Below are 16306 nucleotides of genomic sequence, written 5' to 3' on the forward strand. Positions count from 1 at the left end.
TGCAAATAACCCTATGTGAAAATACTCGGCCACTTAAAATCCTAATTTTCTAGTCTTATTAACTTTTTCTCTTTTATATTATTTTATTTATTCTTTTTTATAATATAAAAATCGAAAAGAATTGGATCAGCTAGGATAGAGGTTTGAGGTTTGAACGATTCCAAACTCTTTTTGATTCTAGACTAAAAATTTCTCTATTTTACAATAATTTCGATGGTTGAATTGGCGGCATCGACACGTCCGACAATGACTCAATCAGTGAAGTGATTTGATTTAGAGGTTGTTTGGTTCTATTCCTGAAAAATGATTGTAAACCCAAAAATAATTTTGGATTTAGAAGAGCGATTGACAACAAATACAGCTTTCAAATTACGATTGTTTGACAACAAGTACAGCTTTCAAGTTACGAACTTACGATTTAGAATGAGTATATATCTTTAATAAAGATAATAATTATCTAAGAAGATGTGCTATTTTACATTACGATTGTTTGGCTTCAAGTACAGCTTTCAAATTCTCCATCTGTTGATTAGATCAGATTGATTAGATATACTATTTTACGGGACCAAACACAAAAAACTAATTAACATATGCTTTTTTTCAGTTAAAATAATCCAAACTAATTGCACGTCTCATCTAGGGATGAAAATGGATAGGATATGGATCATGTAGTACCTCATTCGTGTCATATCCATATCATTGTGTCGAATTTTTGGTTCCGAATTTAGATATCAACTAAACACCAAAACTTATCATATTCCATAAAAATAAATTTAGATATCGATTGGCTATCAAATAAATATAGATATAAGTTTGATAAATAATAAATATATATATAAAAAAATTTCCAATATATATTTATTTACATTTTCTAAACCTATACGTTACATATTGAAAAATAGCAAATCTAATTTTGGATTTGGATTATCCAAATTCAAATTGGAATCCCCAAAAAATAGCGAATTTAAATCTGAAAAAAATATTAACTCAAAAACAAAATTCGAATACAAATCCCATTCTAATTCATATATGATACTTTTCTGATTCGGAGTTGCGTTGATACCAACTCTCTTATCTATTATAAATTCCCCCTCCCCTCTCCTCCCTCTTCTTCTAACACCTCTCGCTCTCTCCCTCTCTCTCCCTCGCGCGTTCTTTCGCTCCCTCGCCGAAAACGCACCAACGACTCAACCAAAAAGGCAAGAATTCAAAGAAAAAGAAGAAGAAGAAGAGAATGTCTGCAACGTGCCGTCCTATCCTGGTGAACAACGACACGACCTTGGCAGAGGTGACCTTCGCCGATGCCCACCACATCTCCACGACCGTCACCCACTCCTCCGTCATTGTCGCAGGATGGATCAATGAAACCGTCCAAGGCTGCAGCGGCAGCGGCCCCTGCCAACGCGACCTCGTCGGTCTGGAGGTCGCCTGCCAGCGGAATGGCAACATCGTGCTCCTCCAGCTTTGCGTCGGCAACCGCTGCCTCATCTACCAACTGCTGCACCGCGACCGCAACCGCGACGCCAACCCCCCTCGCGAGCTCTTCGCGTTCCTTGATGACGCTCGGTTCTTCTTCGTTGGGGCCGGCGTGGAGGTTGTCGCTTACAGCCTGCAGAGGGAGCACGGCTTCTCGGTGAGGAATACGGCGGACCTTGGGGACACAGCGGCAATAAGGCTAGGCCGGGAGGATCTGCGGCAGGCCGGGCTGGAGCAGCTGGCGAGGGAGGTGATGCGGGTGGAGATGGACACGCCCGCGGAAGTGCGGTGGAGCGAGTGGTGGCAGCGAGACCTGAGCCAGGAGCAGATCGCCTGTGCATGCGCCGAGGCCTTCGTCTCTTTTGAGCTCGGCAGGATCCTCTCCACTACAAAACCAAATTAAAACCAAACCGAATTAACCATAAGTAGAACGTAGAATATTTTAGTAGAATTAGTTTGATTTAGACATGCTTTTAATAGTCTTTTAGTTGTTATTTTATTATTTTATGTCGATGATTATTTAAAAATTTATAATTATGATTACGAAGTGCAGCGTGAGAGAAAGGACATATATGTCCGGTTGGAATTCTATCGATAGTGTGGAACATTTAGTGTTATCAAGTTTTCTGACTTTAGATTTAACTCTTAATTATTTTTAACCGTTAGATTATACTATTAAAACAATAACATCACTCAAATGAGTCAATATCATCATAACTGTATATTTTTTATCCAAAAATTAAAAATCTAATAGCACTAATAGTTTGGTGCTATTGATAGTATTTCATTCTTATTCTATATATATATATATAGTATAGCTGAGATATTATCGAGAATTTGGTGCTATCGAGTATTCCACCGTTAGATTTAACTTTTTAATTATTTTCATCTTTTAGATTATATTATTCAACCAACCACTCACTCAACCCTAGGGGCCGACATCATTCTAACTATACATTTTTGTTAAAAAACTGATAACACAAATAACTTAATTCTATTAATAGTATTCTAATCTAGACGTGGAACTATCATATTGATTAAACTTTTTTTTTATTTTCAACTTAATTTTTTTTCTTTTATGTTTTGTTTGTTTTTCTCCCCTAACACAATTTTCTCTTTTTTTTTTATTGATTTTCCATCAATTTTATCTCTCATGTTTTTAAATAGATCCCTGTGCGTGCCCCTAGGTCTTCGTCTCCTTCGAGCTTGGTAGGATATTCATAAAACAAAATTAAAATCGAATTAAAAATAGAGCAAGAGATGAATATAGTTAAATTTATTTTATTTGTTAAATTTAAAATTCTCATTCAAATTTAAAATAAGATTTAGATTTAGAATTCAAACTTTTAATTGAAATGATAAATATGAAAGTAATTTAAAATTTTCACTGCAAAGATCATTCTTGATAATTGTATATCTCACCTCTACAATACTGAAATTTTATTGTCTCTTTTATAATCCTAGTAATTTTCGATTTGTCTGACAGTAACTCAGTTTGTAAAGCGATTCAATTTACATTTTTGAACTAGATAAGTTAAAAAACAAAATTGATCCATTCTAACTGTCAACCATCAGCTAATATTTTTTATTTTTTAATAATTTAAAAATCAAGTTGAATATTCATTCAGTCCCATTGTGACTCAATCCATTGTGACTCAATCTATTAAGCGATTTGATACTCTTTGAACTAGATAAGTTAAAAAAATTACTTTAGTTTATTCTAACCGACAATTTAACGACCAAACCAGTAAACAGTTTCGGTTTTAATCAAACCAACCGAATTAATTTATCAAGTCAAAATAAAATCCAACAGCTTATAACTTAACTGATTTAATATTCTATTAACATAGATAAATTTTACAAATCAACTTAATTTGGCTTAGAAATAATTTTTTATAATCAAGTACTATACTAAAATAATAATATATATTTTTTATATAATAAAATTTAAAATAATAATGAAATATTATGAACTTGTGCTGGACGTTACTAATTCAAAACCAATTTAGTCATTTTGAGCTGGACTCGACCTGTCCCTAGTCTGGTAAGTGTTTGGTCTACAAACCAGTTAACTCCCGTGCACATAGACGTGGTAAACCAGGTCCACGTACATAGTATTTGTTTTAAAACGAACCCAACTAATTGCGCGCCTCTTGCATCCATTTGTCCCTCCCTCTTCTTCTTCTTCTTTTGTCTTTCTTCTTTTTTCTCTTTCTCTTTCTCTCACTCTCTCTGTTTCTCTCTCCGCAACGAGCCAACGACACAACCGAAGAGGTGAGAATTCCAAGAAGAAAGAAATGGCGTTCCACCGACAAATCACGCAGCTCCCGGACATGACGGCCGCCGAGGTGGTCTTTAGAAGCGGCCACCGCTGCTTCAGGATCATCACCTACGCCGCCAACGCTGTCGTCGGGTGGATCGAAGGTGTGGTCCTCTATTACGCCCCCTGTGCCGGCGCCAACGCTCGCCAAGTTGTCGGCCTCCACATTGAGTGCTCCCCGTCCAACGGCGCAATTGCCCTCCTCCAGCTCTGCGTCGGCCAATCCTGCCTCCTATACCAGCTGCTGCACCGCGACGTCGACCTCCCTGGCCGGCTCTACAAGTTCCTCAACGACTATGGATTTAAGTGTCGTGCTACGTGGTCGTGCCGGAANTCATAAGCAGCCGTGTCTGGCATATATAGCACGGCACGGAACGGTTGTTCTATGGCCGTGCTATATCTGGAGCACGGTTACCTTGTCGAGTTTTGGGAGATAAGAAATTTAATTATTGATTAAAAAGATTATTTTAAGTTTTCTATACTATTTTTCTGTAGTATTTATCAATCTTATCAATAACGATTTGTTTTTTTTATAAAGTATGATAATACACAGCCGTGTATTATTAAAAAAATTGGCCGTAGATAGCCGTGACAAGCCATGCGTAGAACGATATGGCCCGGCCGTTCAAAGGCCGTGCTGGTGCATCGTGCTGTGAATTTAGGTATCAGCAACTCCTTGAACATCTCGGCCGGTCCCTCCAGCTGCAGCGCCACGTCGTCGACCATATCCTCCGTCCTAACCGGCTGCGTCTCGACCTCCTCCCGTTAACGCGGCAACCTGCCCCTCGTGAGTTACACCTCCGGCTGTTGAACCGCTCGCAACCGCGGCCGTGTCCCCCGCATTATCTCCTGGTGTGGAAGCTAGGTGGGCTGCTGTCGCAACCGCCGCATCCACTACTAGGACTTCGTCGCCACCGGCGAAGATTTCTGGTGGAGCCGCCGGCAGTACAGGCCCTCGACGCACTAAACAGCCACCTTGCGGTAAAGAAAGAAGAACCTTAAGAGTGGAGAAGCCAACACAGCAACCGAGCAACGCCTCTCTCTTTGTCTCTCTCACTCTCTTTCTCTTTCTCTTTTTTCTTCTTTCTGTTTTCTTCTTCTTCTTCTCCCTCCCTGTTTACCTACGTTCTCCGCGCGTTAATCAACCCAAGCAAAATTTTGTTTATGATACATGCACCTGGACCAAATGGTGCAGATACACGTGCCCTCAATTGACCAAACATCTGGTTTGTGAATGGTCTGATCCCTGTCCAGCTCAGGTCGAGTTTTACTGATTTAACCAAAACTTAATCATTGCAGGTCGTGTTCAAGTATTATAAAGTAATAATAAAATTTAAAATAATATATTTTTTATATATAATAATAAAATCATATCATGAACTAATATTTTTTAATAAAGATTCGGTTTAATTCAACTAAACATTTTAAATAGATACAATTATCTTATAATTTAGTCAATTCAATATTCGACAACCTAAAATAAAACTGAACTATTTAATTAAGCCAACCAAAGTAATTTTGGCTTTGACAAATGACCAAACCATCAATTTAACAGCCAATCTTATTTGATTTCATTAAAAAAATTGAATAGATCAAGTTTCTCATAGTTTAGCGAATTATCTAACTCAGTGTTACCCTGACTTACTTATAAGTTGAACTAAAAATTTAATAATTTTTTATTTTTTATAATCGACTACCAACTGTCAATCTTACCTAGTTAAAACAAAAAATTGAATAGATCAAGTTTTTACATTTAACTTAGCGAAATGTTTAACTCAATGACAGTCTGTTTAGCTTTTAATGATCCTAATATTTTCTCTGTTATTTTAAAGTCATAACATCTGCACTCCATATGTTAATAGTTCTTAATAGAAACGTCACTTTTAAAATTTAATGAAAGTATAAATAGTAAAGTTAATTTGCAAACTTAAGATTTAGATTTAGAATAAAATTAAAACTTACTCTTAAAATTTAAATTGTTTATTTTATTTAAATTGATATGAGTAGCGAACGAGATAAAAAAATTAAGCTAAAATTAAAACAAAATACTTATAGGATGGTTCGAGCTTCCTCTGCTTCCGGATCCCCGTGCGTGTCTCTAGATAAATTTTTGTACTCTCTATTTTAACTGTCTTTTAGTTATTTTTTTTTTTTCTTTTAACACAATCCCCTCTTTTTGTTTGTTTTGTATTTCCTTTTTTTTAATTCAACTTTTATTTTATTTTCAAATTAGTTATACTATCAAGGTGCTGATAAATTTAACTGGCGAGTATATATATATATATATATATATATATATATACTCGCCAGTTAAATTTATCAGCACCTTGATAGTATAACTAATTTGAAAATAAAATAAAAGTTGAATTAAAAAAAAGGAAATACAAAACAAACAAAAAGAGGGGATTGTGTTAAAAGAAAAAAAAAAAATAACTAAAAGACAGTTAAAATAGAGAGTACAAAAATTTATCTAGAGACACGCACGGGGATCCGGAAGCAGAGGAAGCTCGAACCATCCTATAAGTATTTTGTTTTAATAAAACCTTGTCAACGATGACCGGTTCTACTTCACTGGTGTTGTCGTGGCGCTGGCCATGAATGCGCTGCGGATGGAGTACGGCTTCACGGTGAGGGTTGCAGTGGACCTCGGGGATGCGGCATGGAGAAGGCTGCTGCGGGACGATCTGCGTTGCGCTAGGCTGGACCATCTGCCGTGCGAGGTGATGGGGATTGTGATAAACAGGGCGGACGAAGTGCTAAGGAGCGAGTGGCGTGAGCGAGTGCTTCTCCCGGAGCAAGTTGTCGTGGCATGCGCCAACGCCTTCGTCTCCTACGAGCTCGGCAGGATTCTGTCAGGTTAGGGGCTCCATCCATTTCTTGATCGCATCTTTTGGTCTATTTGATCGAGAACATGCACGCATGGAGATGGTGATATGTGTCCTTCTTTTTTTTTTTTTTTTTTTTTAATGCTAGTTATGTAAAGATAATCGATCATGCCTTGAACGTACGTATGATACTGCTGGTGTAACAAGCATGCATATATACCCTGCAGGTGGGGATTTCTTGTAAAAATAGGTACGGAACCCGGACGATGCAGCGAAAAAAAAAATACAACAATAAATTATTATAACTATTAATATTATTTTTTTTTTCTATTATGCATTAATACTTTTAAATATTAATGTTTCGAACCTATAAAGGTTCCCGATTAATAAGTTTGATGTGGCGGAAAGTATCGTATAAAATCAAAGCAAAAATCGTAAGCTTATATACAACATCAAATTCAATCAACCTGATCAGAGCCAAGCATATGTATAGCAACAAAACAATAAAGAGAATATGTCGAGGAATTCTTTGCACACATTAATGAGGAGAGAGTATCAGCGGAGTTGGTAAACAATAGGGCAAAAATTTTATGGAACTGTGTCCATAAAATGCAATTTAAACATGAGAGCCCAAACAAAAAAAGAAAACATGAAACAGTATCTATAGCAAATTTTCAACAGTGAATCCTGAACAGATTTCGAAACATTTCCACATTCAAAGAGGAGTTGTTCACCTACTCCTAAAAGCAAAAGGAGCAAAAACTATAGCAATACCAATACAGCAGACAATAAAACAGTAAATTATTTTATGCATTAATATTTTTAAATATTATTTATCTCAGTATTGAATAACTAAAACTATTTGCAAATAGATAACCGAGTAGATTTAGAAACATGAGCGAAGTACAAAATTCCCACAAAATTTCTGCATATTTTCAGAAGAAAGAATGAAATATCATTTTATCTCTAGCATCATAGATAAAAATTGCTCTCAGCAGTACTGCTCTAGGCAGCGAAAAATTTGCGAACCAACCAACATTGATCTGTTCCAATCATTAATTCATGTAATTGTTCGGAATACAGTAACAACAGACACAACCAACCCACACACACTCACACATAAAAGCAAACAAACAGGCATTTAGTCACGTTTCTAGGAAACTGTCGAATGGTGTTGCATGGTATATTGTTCAGCATATGTTTTGTTTTCTTTCGCCGCATATTTTTCAACTATGGCAAAGTGTATGGTGTGGCGAAATCGTGGTTTCAAAGAAAAAGGCTGGTGCTTTAATTTCGGGGCGAAAATTGGAGAATATTTATAATCGTGAATAATCATAAGCATGACAAAAATGTTTGCAGCAAAGAACAGCAGGCTCGCTAACCAAAGTTGTATGAAGACATTCTTTCCCTTGAATTCAAGCGGGTAAGCCCACATTAGCCAATGAATTTGAGATCCCATCCACACTAAGACGCATATCAAATCTCTAGATTTGAGTCCCATACTGATCCAAGGGAGAATCAGCGGCAAAAGGCAAAAGAACCACACAAAGTACTGAGCAGTAATAACCTGAAGAGTAAACATAACAGTTATCAGATTACACAAACAAAACTCTATATAGGTTTGTTAGCGATTTGAATAAGACAATATATTTACTATGATTTTATCATATTAGCTGTTTAAAGTGTTTATGTTCATTAGTCAAATGAACTGCTCCATTATCATTGTATGTAAATATAACGTTCAGATTCTTTTATTCAAGAACTTCATATGTATATCAAATTTAAAAGAAAAGGAGTACTCAAAGAATAAAAGGCAAAATTTATGACAAAGATATTTAATAATTAGTGAAAGATGCTCAAGAGTTTTATAATAAACAAATTCAAAATTGAGGAGCTTATATGAAAAAGATGAATAATATAAAAATGTGGAATACCTATACATAAACTACTAAAAAATGAAGCTCATGTAGCGTACGTTGACATTGCATGATATATGGAATCAATCAAAAACATGTAGTAATTATTTTTTCTTGAGAACTAATTAGTTTAAGGCTTCTGATGATAGAGAAAATTGATGTAGTAATTACCACAAGGGCCTTGGTACTTCACATCAGTTACTGCACCTATTTCCCTCCAATCAATGCTCGGAGCCTAGTCAGAGGGGGGCCCCTCCAACTCGCATACCTCATCGGTGGCGGTGATGGCTCTGACGGCCTCGAATTATTCGAAGGCTTAGCCCCAGTGTAAGTAGGCACGATCTCCTTGTTGGTCAGATCAGCAAACTGGTTCACGGCGAGAGCGTACGACTGCGCTCCTCCCAGGTTGAACACATCGATGAAGTTGACGTTCTCCTTGAATATCTCGAAACAGCGCCACTTCTCACCTTCGTCGCGGCAAGTGCAATTATACTTAGCCATCCATGCTTCAAATCTATTCCCTATTGATTGATTACAATCATTAGGATCATAATTGGCCACTGCACAACAACACAACATCAAACATGTAAAGCAGAAAAGAGCTAGAAGTTTCAATATAGAAGCCATTGTAGCTAGCTATTTTGCTTTAAGCAAAAGCACTTTTGGGTAGTGCTTAGGGCTTCTTATGCAATTTTTGTTGGTGAAAATGTGCTTGTAGGCTAGGTCATATATATAGGAATTGGAAGTGGAATATGTTGGGCTTTGAAGGAGTGATAGGGTACAGCTGTTATGCAAAAAATAAGCATACAACTTGCACATGAAACCGTGTTATCCTCTTGTTTACATTTCCTACGCGGGCAAGGAGTGAGTAATATATACATGGATAGCTTCAGCAAGAAAGAAGAACTCAATTTTATACCAGATCAATTGATATATACTATTGGATAGGGTACGTACACTAACGATTAAAAAAAGCATAAAGTTAAAAGTCTAAGTAAATTATATAGCTAAAAACTGGATCATGACATAATTCTAAATAAGTTCCATTTCTTACATATACGGAATTTGATTCTTCATTTTTTGTCTTCACTTCACTTGTTTGATTCTTTATTATTTGTCTTCACTTGTTTGAACATCATCAGCATACCTGAGGCCTGGTTGTTGACCTACTTCTCTCATGCATCTAATCACGACGACATCTTTCCCTTTCCGCTCTTGCTCCTTTCACTGTCCACTCTCGCTCCTTATTATTTTATCATCCTCTTCCTTTGCTCTCGCACTTCGCTCTGCTCTCGCTCCTCATTAATGGCAGCCGGGTTGGTCGCGTCATGCTGGGGGTCCGATCTCGGTTAGGATCGTCGGCGGCATGGCGGGCGAGTTGGTCGCGTCATGCTGACGTCCTCGCTTCGCAGCCGGACGGCGGTCTCTTCTATCCCTTCTGCACCTTCCGTACGTGTTTTGGACGGGTGGCGGTCTCTTCTCTTCCCTCTGGATCCTCCGTTGGGGTGTCAGCGGGCATGGCGGGCGGGATAGATGCGTCATGCTGATGTCCTTCCTCGGCATGGTGGGCGACATGGACGCGTCGTATCCGTCCCTCCTCTTCGTGTGGTTATGTTGATCCGAGGAGGTAGGTTGTCAGGTGGTATCTTCCCTCCTCACTAAAAACTCCATCTAAATTTTTCATATCAGCTGTAGAGTTGTCATTTTTAAATCAGAGTTTAGCTTTTATATCAAAGCTTACCCACAGTAAGGTTTGATCACTGCATAGTAATATACGCATCTTCTCGACTATGAAAAAGCAATTAAGTTGCAAGCTAATCTCAGCAACAAAGCATTTGAAAAATTAGAGGACACTGAAGAAATAAATAGCATAAAAATTGAGGCAACCAAAAGGAATCAGGTATTAAAGGGAGAGAAAGCCAAAAAAAAGAAAACCCCATAGTGTAATATCGAAAGTAATTAGTAAAAAATGGGAACCAACAATGGAAATTCAAAAGATCTGAAGTAATCCAGCAAAAGAGGGTAATCAACAATTCCTTTTTTGTTCCCAACCTGTAGCTTTCTATTTTGCTGAAACCATCATTGTCTCTATCAATCAATTCATATAAGGCAAACATGAAAGAAGAACAGGGATGCAAAGAACCAAGTTTGAGGAAAACCAAATAATTAGGCAAAAAATTTGCACAATGCTCCTCGGCAAAGATAGAAAATTAATGAAGAAGAAAATATGTATAAAAACTGAACAATTAGGGAAAGAAACAGAAAAATACAGTAGCAAAGTAAAAGTTAATATGAAGGCAGAGTTACATAAGAGAGTAGCGACAAAGTAAGCACGGGAAGTATTGAGGAAAAGAAATAAGAAGTAAAACCCATAGCATCTTTTTAGGCGACTTTGGAAGAGGCTCAGATTGACCACTACATAGTAATGTATGCATTTTCTCTGTCATGAAAAATATTTTAGTTGCAAACTATACTCAGCAACAAAGCATCTAAAAAATTAGATGGTGCCGGAGGAACAAATAGCATCGAAATAGAGGCAACCAAAAAATATTGGGTAGTTAAGGCGAGAGACACAGCAGAAGGATAAACCCCACAATGTAATATCGAAATTAATTCGGCAGAAATTAGCAGTAGACAGTAATCAACAATGCAGCCATGCACAACAATTGTGTAATATCCCTCGTGGAAACGAAAAAGCACCTAGGCGAAAATTTTGTACAAAAGCTAAACAATTAGTCAAAAAAGGAAAAATATAGTAACATAAACATAATAAAAATATATATAAAATCTAATGGGGAAAAGTTGATAGCCTCATAATAAACCAGTCATGTAAAAAATTTGTATAATATCCCTCGGGGGAACAAAAAATTATCTAGACAAAAAATTTGTAAAATTACTAAATAATTAGTAAAAAAAAATAGTAGCAGAATAAAAGTTAGTAGAAAATCTGAAGCAATGTAGGAGAGTAGCAAGAAAATAAGAAAAATAGTGAGGGGCAAAATTGAGAACCACATAGTAATATATGGATTTTCTCCAACATGAAAAATAGCTAAGCTGCAAACTATGCTCAGCAACGAAAAACTAAAAAAATTAGAGGGCACTGGAGGAGTAATGGTGTAAGTAATTCAGTAGAAATTAGGAACTTGCAATGAAAATTTTAAAAATTCTAAACAATTTAGTAGAAGAACGGGGTCAACAATTTTTTTATTTGTTCCCTTCTTTGCGGAAATCATCATCTCCTCTATCAACCAAGGAAGCATCAAACAGAAGGCAGAGAAGCAAGCAAGTAGGCATTCATTGCACTGAGACCTCATCGAGGAAAATCACCCAAACAAAAGCATCATACAAAGAGAGGGAGAAGCAAATAATAAATAGGTAATAAATAAGCAATAAATAGGAGATGTATAGGCAAGTAATTAGGCAATTGTTATACTAACTCTCTGTCAAAGAAGAAGCACATTCTATAAAAAAAACATGAATTGGGAGTTAGGATCGAACACTCAACACCCAAAATCTCACTTTGAAAATAGCAACTCAAATGTACTAACAGCAAAACATAAGAAAGGAAATCACAGTAAATAAAGTATTCACCACACATTAATGTGTCATAACCAGCAGTGGTAAGTAGAGGAATCGTACTAAATAGAGTAGGAAGCAAAGGAGCACAATGGAAAGAAGTAGCTGAGCGGACCAAAATTGCTGAGAGGTTCACTGCGGCAACCTGGCAAACACAGGAAAAGAGAATATCAGTAGAAATTCACAACACAATCTGTTGGACCCACCACAAAAATATGTTGGAGAAAGTAGACCTTTAGGATTAAGGGGTGCCGGATGCTCTTAACAACATGTTGCAACGTTCAAAAGCACCACAGGGCAAGAACGACAGAGCAACAATATTCAAAAAACAGGGGGTTCAAAATTAGGGGGAAATAGAAATGTGCAGACAAAAAAAACACCACCTCCTTTAGTATTTATAGTAACCGGAGAGAGGAAAAGCAAGTAGAATACAATGAAAGAGGAGAAATCAGGGAGAGAGAACAGACGGACAAAGATGAGCAGCCGCATGGAAGCCCCACAGAAAATCATACATAGGAGGGAGAGAGAGAGAGCACGCGAGCGCCATGCCCTATGGGATGTGGGCTGCGATAGCGGAGGACAACAGGATAGGGAAATAAAAGAAGCCGTGATATATACCTTGCATTAATTTAATGCTAATTAATGCCTGCTGACCACAAACCACAGGGAGGAGCCACGCCGGATTGTACAGCAGAACACATGCGGCCGACGGCACAACGCCAACCCCCGATTGTACGAAAAGTCGGACGGGACAGGGCAGACGCGCGACAGGAGGGGAGGCGCCATACCGCACGACGTCGCGACTGCGCAGAGAGGACGAAGGGAGAGCGAAGTGGGAACGCCGCGCCGTACGGGGACACGGCTGCGTTCCCGAGGGAGGACGACGACCACCGCAGCGAAGGCAAAGAGGACGAAAAAGTCAGAGCGGACCATCCCGGCGAAGACAAAAAGGAAGAAAGGAGAGCGCGGGGGAGGGGGCTGGGCGCGGGGCCGGGGGTGGGCGCGGCGAGGGCGGAGAGCTCGAAACGCAGGGAGGGCTCCATTAGGGTTGCCGATTCATAAGTTGACGCCCCCGCTTGCGCCCGCTCGCGATAGCCAGCAAATAGGGCGAGGAGGGAGGGGGCGGGAAGGAGGAGGAGGATGGAGGTGGGTATGGAGGTGGGTATGGAGGGTGAGAGAGTAAGGGAGGCATGCGAAAAAAAATAAAAATTAAGGTACCGGCAGCATGGAGAGGGGTATGAAGGTGGGTATGGGGTGGCAGTATGGGANTTTTTTTTTTTTTTTTTTGAGTACGGAATCATTTCTCCGCCTCTTATACTACTTTACGTAAAAGTTTTATTTAAAAAATGATAAATATTAATTTGTCTTTTGTGAAATAGCATATTTTTACTTAATGACCACTCTGTGCTTCATGCAAATACTTGTTCTACTGACGAATTCACAGGGTTTCTAATGGTAAAACAAGGAAAGTGAAAAAAAAAAAAAGGCTTCTTGAGTTTTGAGTTCCAATGGATATATAGTGTTATAGTGTAAGAATTTGCTCCCTTCTGCTAATTCGGACGTTATTGCGGTTGGATTGCCACATCTCCTTTTTCACATAAAAAAATAAAAAAATATTTGTACGATTTACTAAAATTTTAGTCATAACATTCTTCTGTAAGTATTACAAGTTTTTATTTATTTTGTGATAAGCATAGAATTATGTGAAATGCCCAAATACCGACCGTCTCTAAAGCAAGTGGCAAAGAACTTGGTCGTTGGTACCCGAGACCTAAGTTCGAATTCTAATTGATTCATATTTCTAGCTAAGTTTATTTCTAAATGAAATAAACAAAGTGGGTAGCATGCTACCTATCTATCGAAAAAAAAAGAAGCCCAAATTTTGGGTAAACATGGTTTTCTCGGTCTTCTAGTTGATTTTTCTTTCCAGTTGTTATCATCGGTCTAGCAGAGAAGCAAAACATTGAATGATAATGCCCAAATATGTTGGACGCGACGACCTCTACTTTTGCTTCTCTGGGAATGGCGTGGAGGTTCCTCGACGACCCCTACTTTTGAATCGGCATTGGTATAAGAATTAATTTTTAGAAATTTTGTGGTGCGTTTTATATATTTTTATTGAATATTATCTATACAAGTGAATATTTTATATTGATAATTTGCTAGCTTGACTGCATTGGATTTAAGTTTTATATATCTTTGACTCATTGTAGAACCATAGTGCAAAAAATCAACTAGCTCTCGTGCGAAACAAGATATCGCATACCGCAGGTACAAAGAGCTTTACAAGAATTTATGCAGAGGCATGAAAATCTTCCTCTACAAAAAAAATTTGATTTAGCGGCATTCAGTTTTTGCCGCCTAAAGTCAAAAAATTAAAGCAAAAACTATTAGCAGCATTAAGCTTTTAATGCTGCTTATACGTCTCGTGTTGGTAAATCTTTTAACGATATTTAAATAGATTGTTGTTAATGTTAAATAATTAGTAACATTAAATAATACCGTTATAGCGATGACTATTACCGACATTTATGTTTGTATATTTTAATAATCTCCAACACTAATAAAATGCCGGTAATTATTATTTAATTTATAATATTATATAAATGTTAATATTTTATTTTTGATTTTCAAAAAGAAGAAAAATGGCAACAACGAACCAAGTTATCGAACGAGAGGCGAATGGCTTGATGATCTCCGAGGTGACAATCGCTGGTGTCAACTATATGCATTTCCATGATGGCCCCCGCTTCTCCGTCACTGACGCCCGGTGGATCAACACTACCCGCCAAGCCAACATCCCCTGTTCTGGCTCTGGCCAATTCCAAGTCGTCGGTCTCAAGGTCGCATACTGGCCCAATGGCAACATCGCTGTCCTTCAGCTTTGCGTCCGCGATCGCATACTGGCCCAATGGCAACATCGCTGTCCTTCAGCTTTGCGTCCGCGATCGCTGTCTATCAGGCCTGACGAGCTCTTCAGGTTCCTCAACGACCTCTGTTTTTGCTTCTCGACGAACCCTGCTTCTGAATCGGCATTGGTATAAGAATTAATTCATAGAAATTTTGTGGTGCCTTTTAAATATTTTTATTGAATAATTTCTATACAAGTGAATATTTTATATTGATAACTTGCTAGCTTGACTGTATTGGATTTAAGTTTTATATATCTTTGACTCATTGTAGGATCATAGTGCAAAAAATAAATCTACTCGTGCGAAGCAAGATATCACGCATACCGCAAGTACAAAGAAATTTACAAGAGTTCGTGCAGAGGCATGAAAATCTTCCACTATAAAAAAATTTTGATTTAGCGGCATTTAGCTTTTGCCATCTAAAGTCAAAAAATTACTGCAAAAATTATTAGCGGTATTAAGCTTTTAATGCTGCTTATACTCGTGTTGATAAATCTTCTACCGGCATTTAAAAAAATTGCCGTTAATGTTAAATAATTAGTAACATTAAATAAATACCGTTATAGAGATGACTATTACCGACATTTAAATGTTTGTATATTTTAATCATCTCCAACACTAACAAAATGCCGGTAATTATTATTTAATTTGTAATATTATATAAATGTTAATATTTTATTTTTGATTTTCAAAAAGAAGAAAAATGGCAACAACGAACCAAGTTATCGAACGAGAGGCGAATGGCTTGATGATCTCCGAGGTGACAATCGCTGGTGTCAACTATATGCATTTCCATGATGGCCCCCGCTTCTCCGTCACTGACGCCCGGTGGATCAACACTACCCGCCAAGCCAACATCCCCTGTTCTGGCTCTGGCCAATTCCAAGTCGTCGGTCTCAAGGTCGCATACTGGCCCAATGGCAACATCGCTGTCCTTCAGCTTTGCGTCCGCGATCGCTGTCTATCAGGCCTGACGAGCTCTTCAGGTTCCTCAACGACCTCTGTTTTTGCTTCTCGACGAACCCTGCTTCTGAATCGGCATTGGTATAAGAATTAATTCATAGAAATTTTGTGGTGCCTTTTAAATATTTTTATTGAATAATTTCTATACAAGTGAATATTTTATATTGATAACTTGCTAGCTTGACTGTATTGGATTTAAGTTTTATATATCTTTGACTCATTGTAGGATCATAGTGCAAAAAATAAATCTACTCGTGCGAAGCAAGATATCACGCATACCGCAAGTACAAAGAAATTTACAAGAGTTCGTGCAGAGGC

General features: G+C 37.8%; 1 protein-coding gene and 1 long non-coding RNA gene across 6 annotated transcripts; one reads left to right on the top strand and one right to left on the bottom strand.

The window, feature by feature from the left end:
- On the top strand, positions 1235 to 1879 carry LOC109714632. The gene has a single exon (XM_020239328.1). The coding sequence runs from the start codon at positions 1235 to 1237 to the stop codon at positions 1877 to 1879; it is 645 nt and encodes a 214-aa protein (XP_020094917.1).
- On the bottom strand, positions 7642 to 12861 carry LOC109714337. 5 transcript variants are annotated; one of them, XR_002217313.1, is made up of 5 exons: positions 12732 to 12861; positions 12177 to 12258; positions 9592 to 10226; positions 8709 to 9097; positions 7642 to 8188 (listed from the first exon to the last, which is right to left on the bottom strand). It is a non-coding gene; the product is annotated as an uncharacterized LOC109714337 (long non-coding RNA). The 5 variants fall into 5 exon arrangements; XR_002217311.1 differs by lacking the exon at positions 12732 to 12861 and adding an exon at positions 12347 to 12549; XR_002217314.1 differs by lacking the exons at positions 12177 to 12258; positions 12732 to 12861 and having other exon boundaries at positions 9685 to 11162.

This window comes from Ananas comosus, linkage group 8 (assembly GCF_001540865.1).
Source record: "Ananas comosus cultivar F153 linkage group 8, ASM154086v1, whole genome shotgun sequence".
NCBI lineage: Eukaryota > Viridiplantae > Streptophyta > Magnoliopsida > Poales > Bromeliaceae > Ananas > Ananas comosus.

What these genes read in the sequence shown, in the direction of transcription:
- LOC109714632 (XM_020239328.1), top strand. Translation starts at nt 1,235, where the DNA reads ATGTCTGCAACGTGCCGTCCTATCCTGGTGAACAACGACACGACCTTG.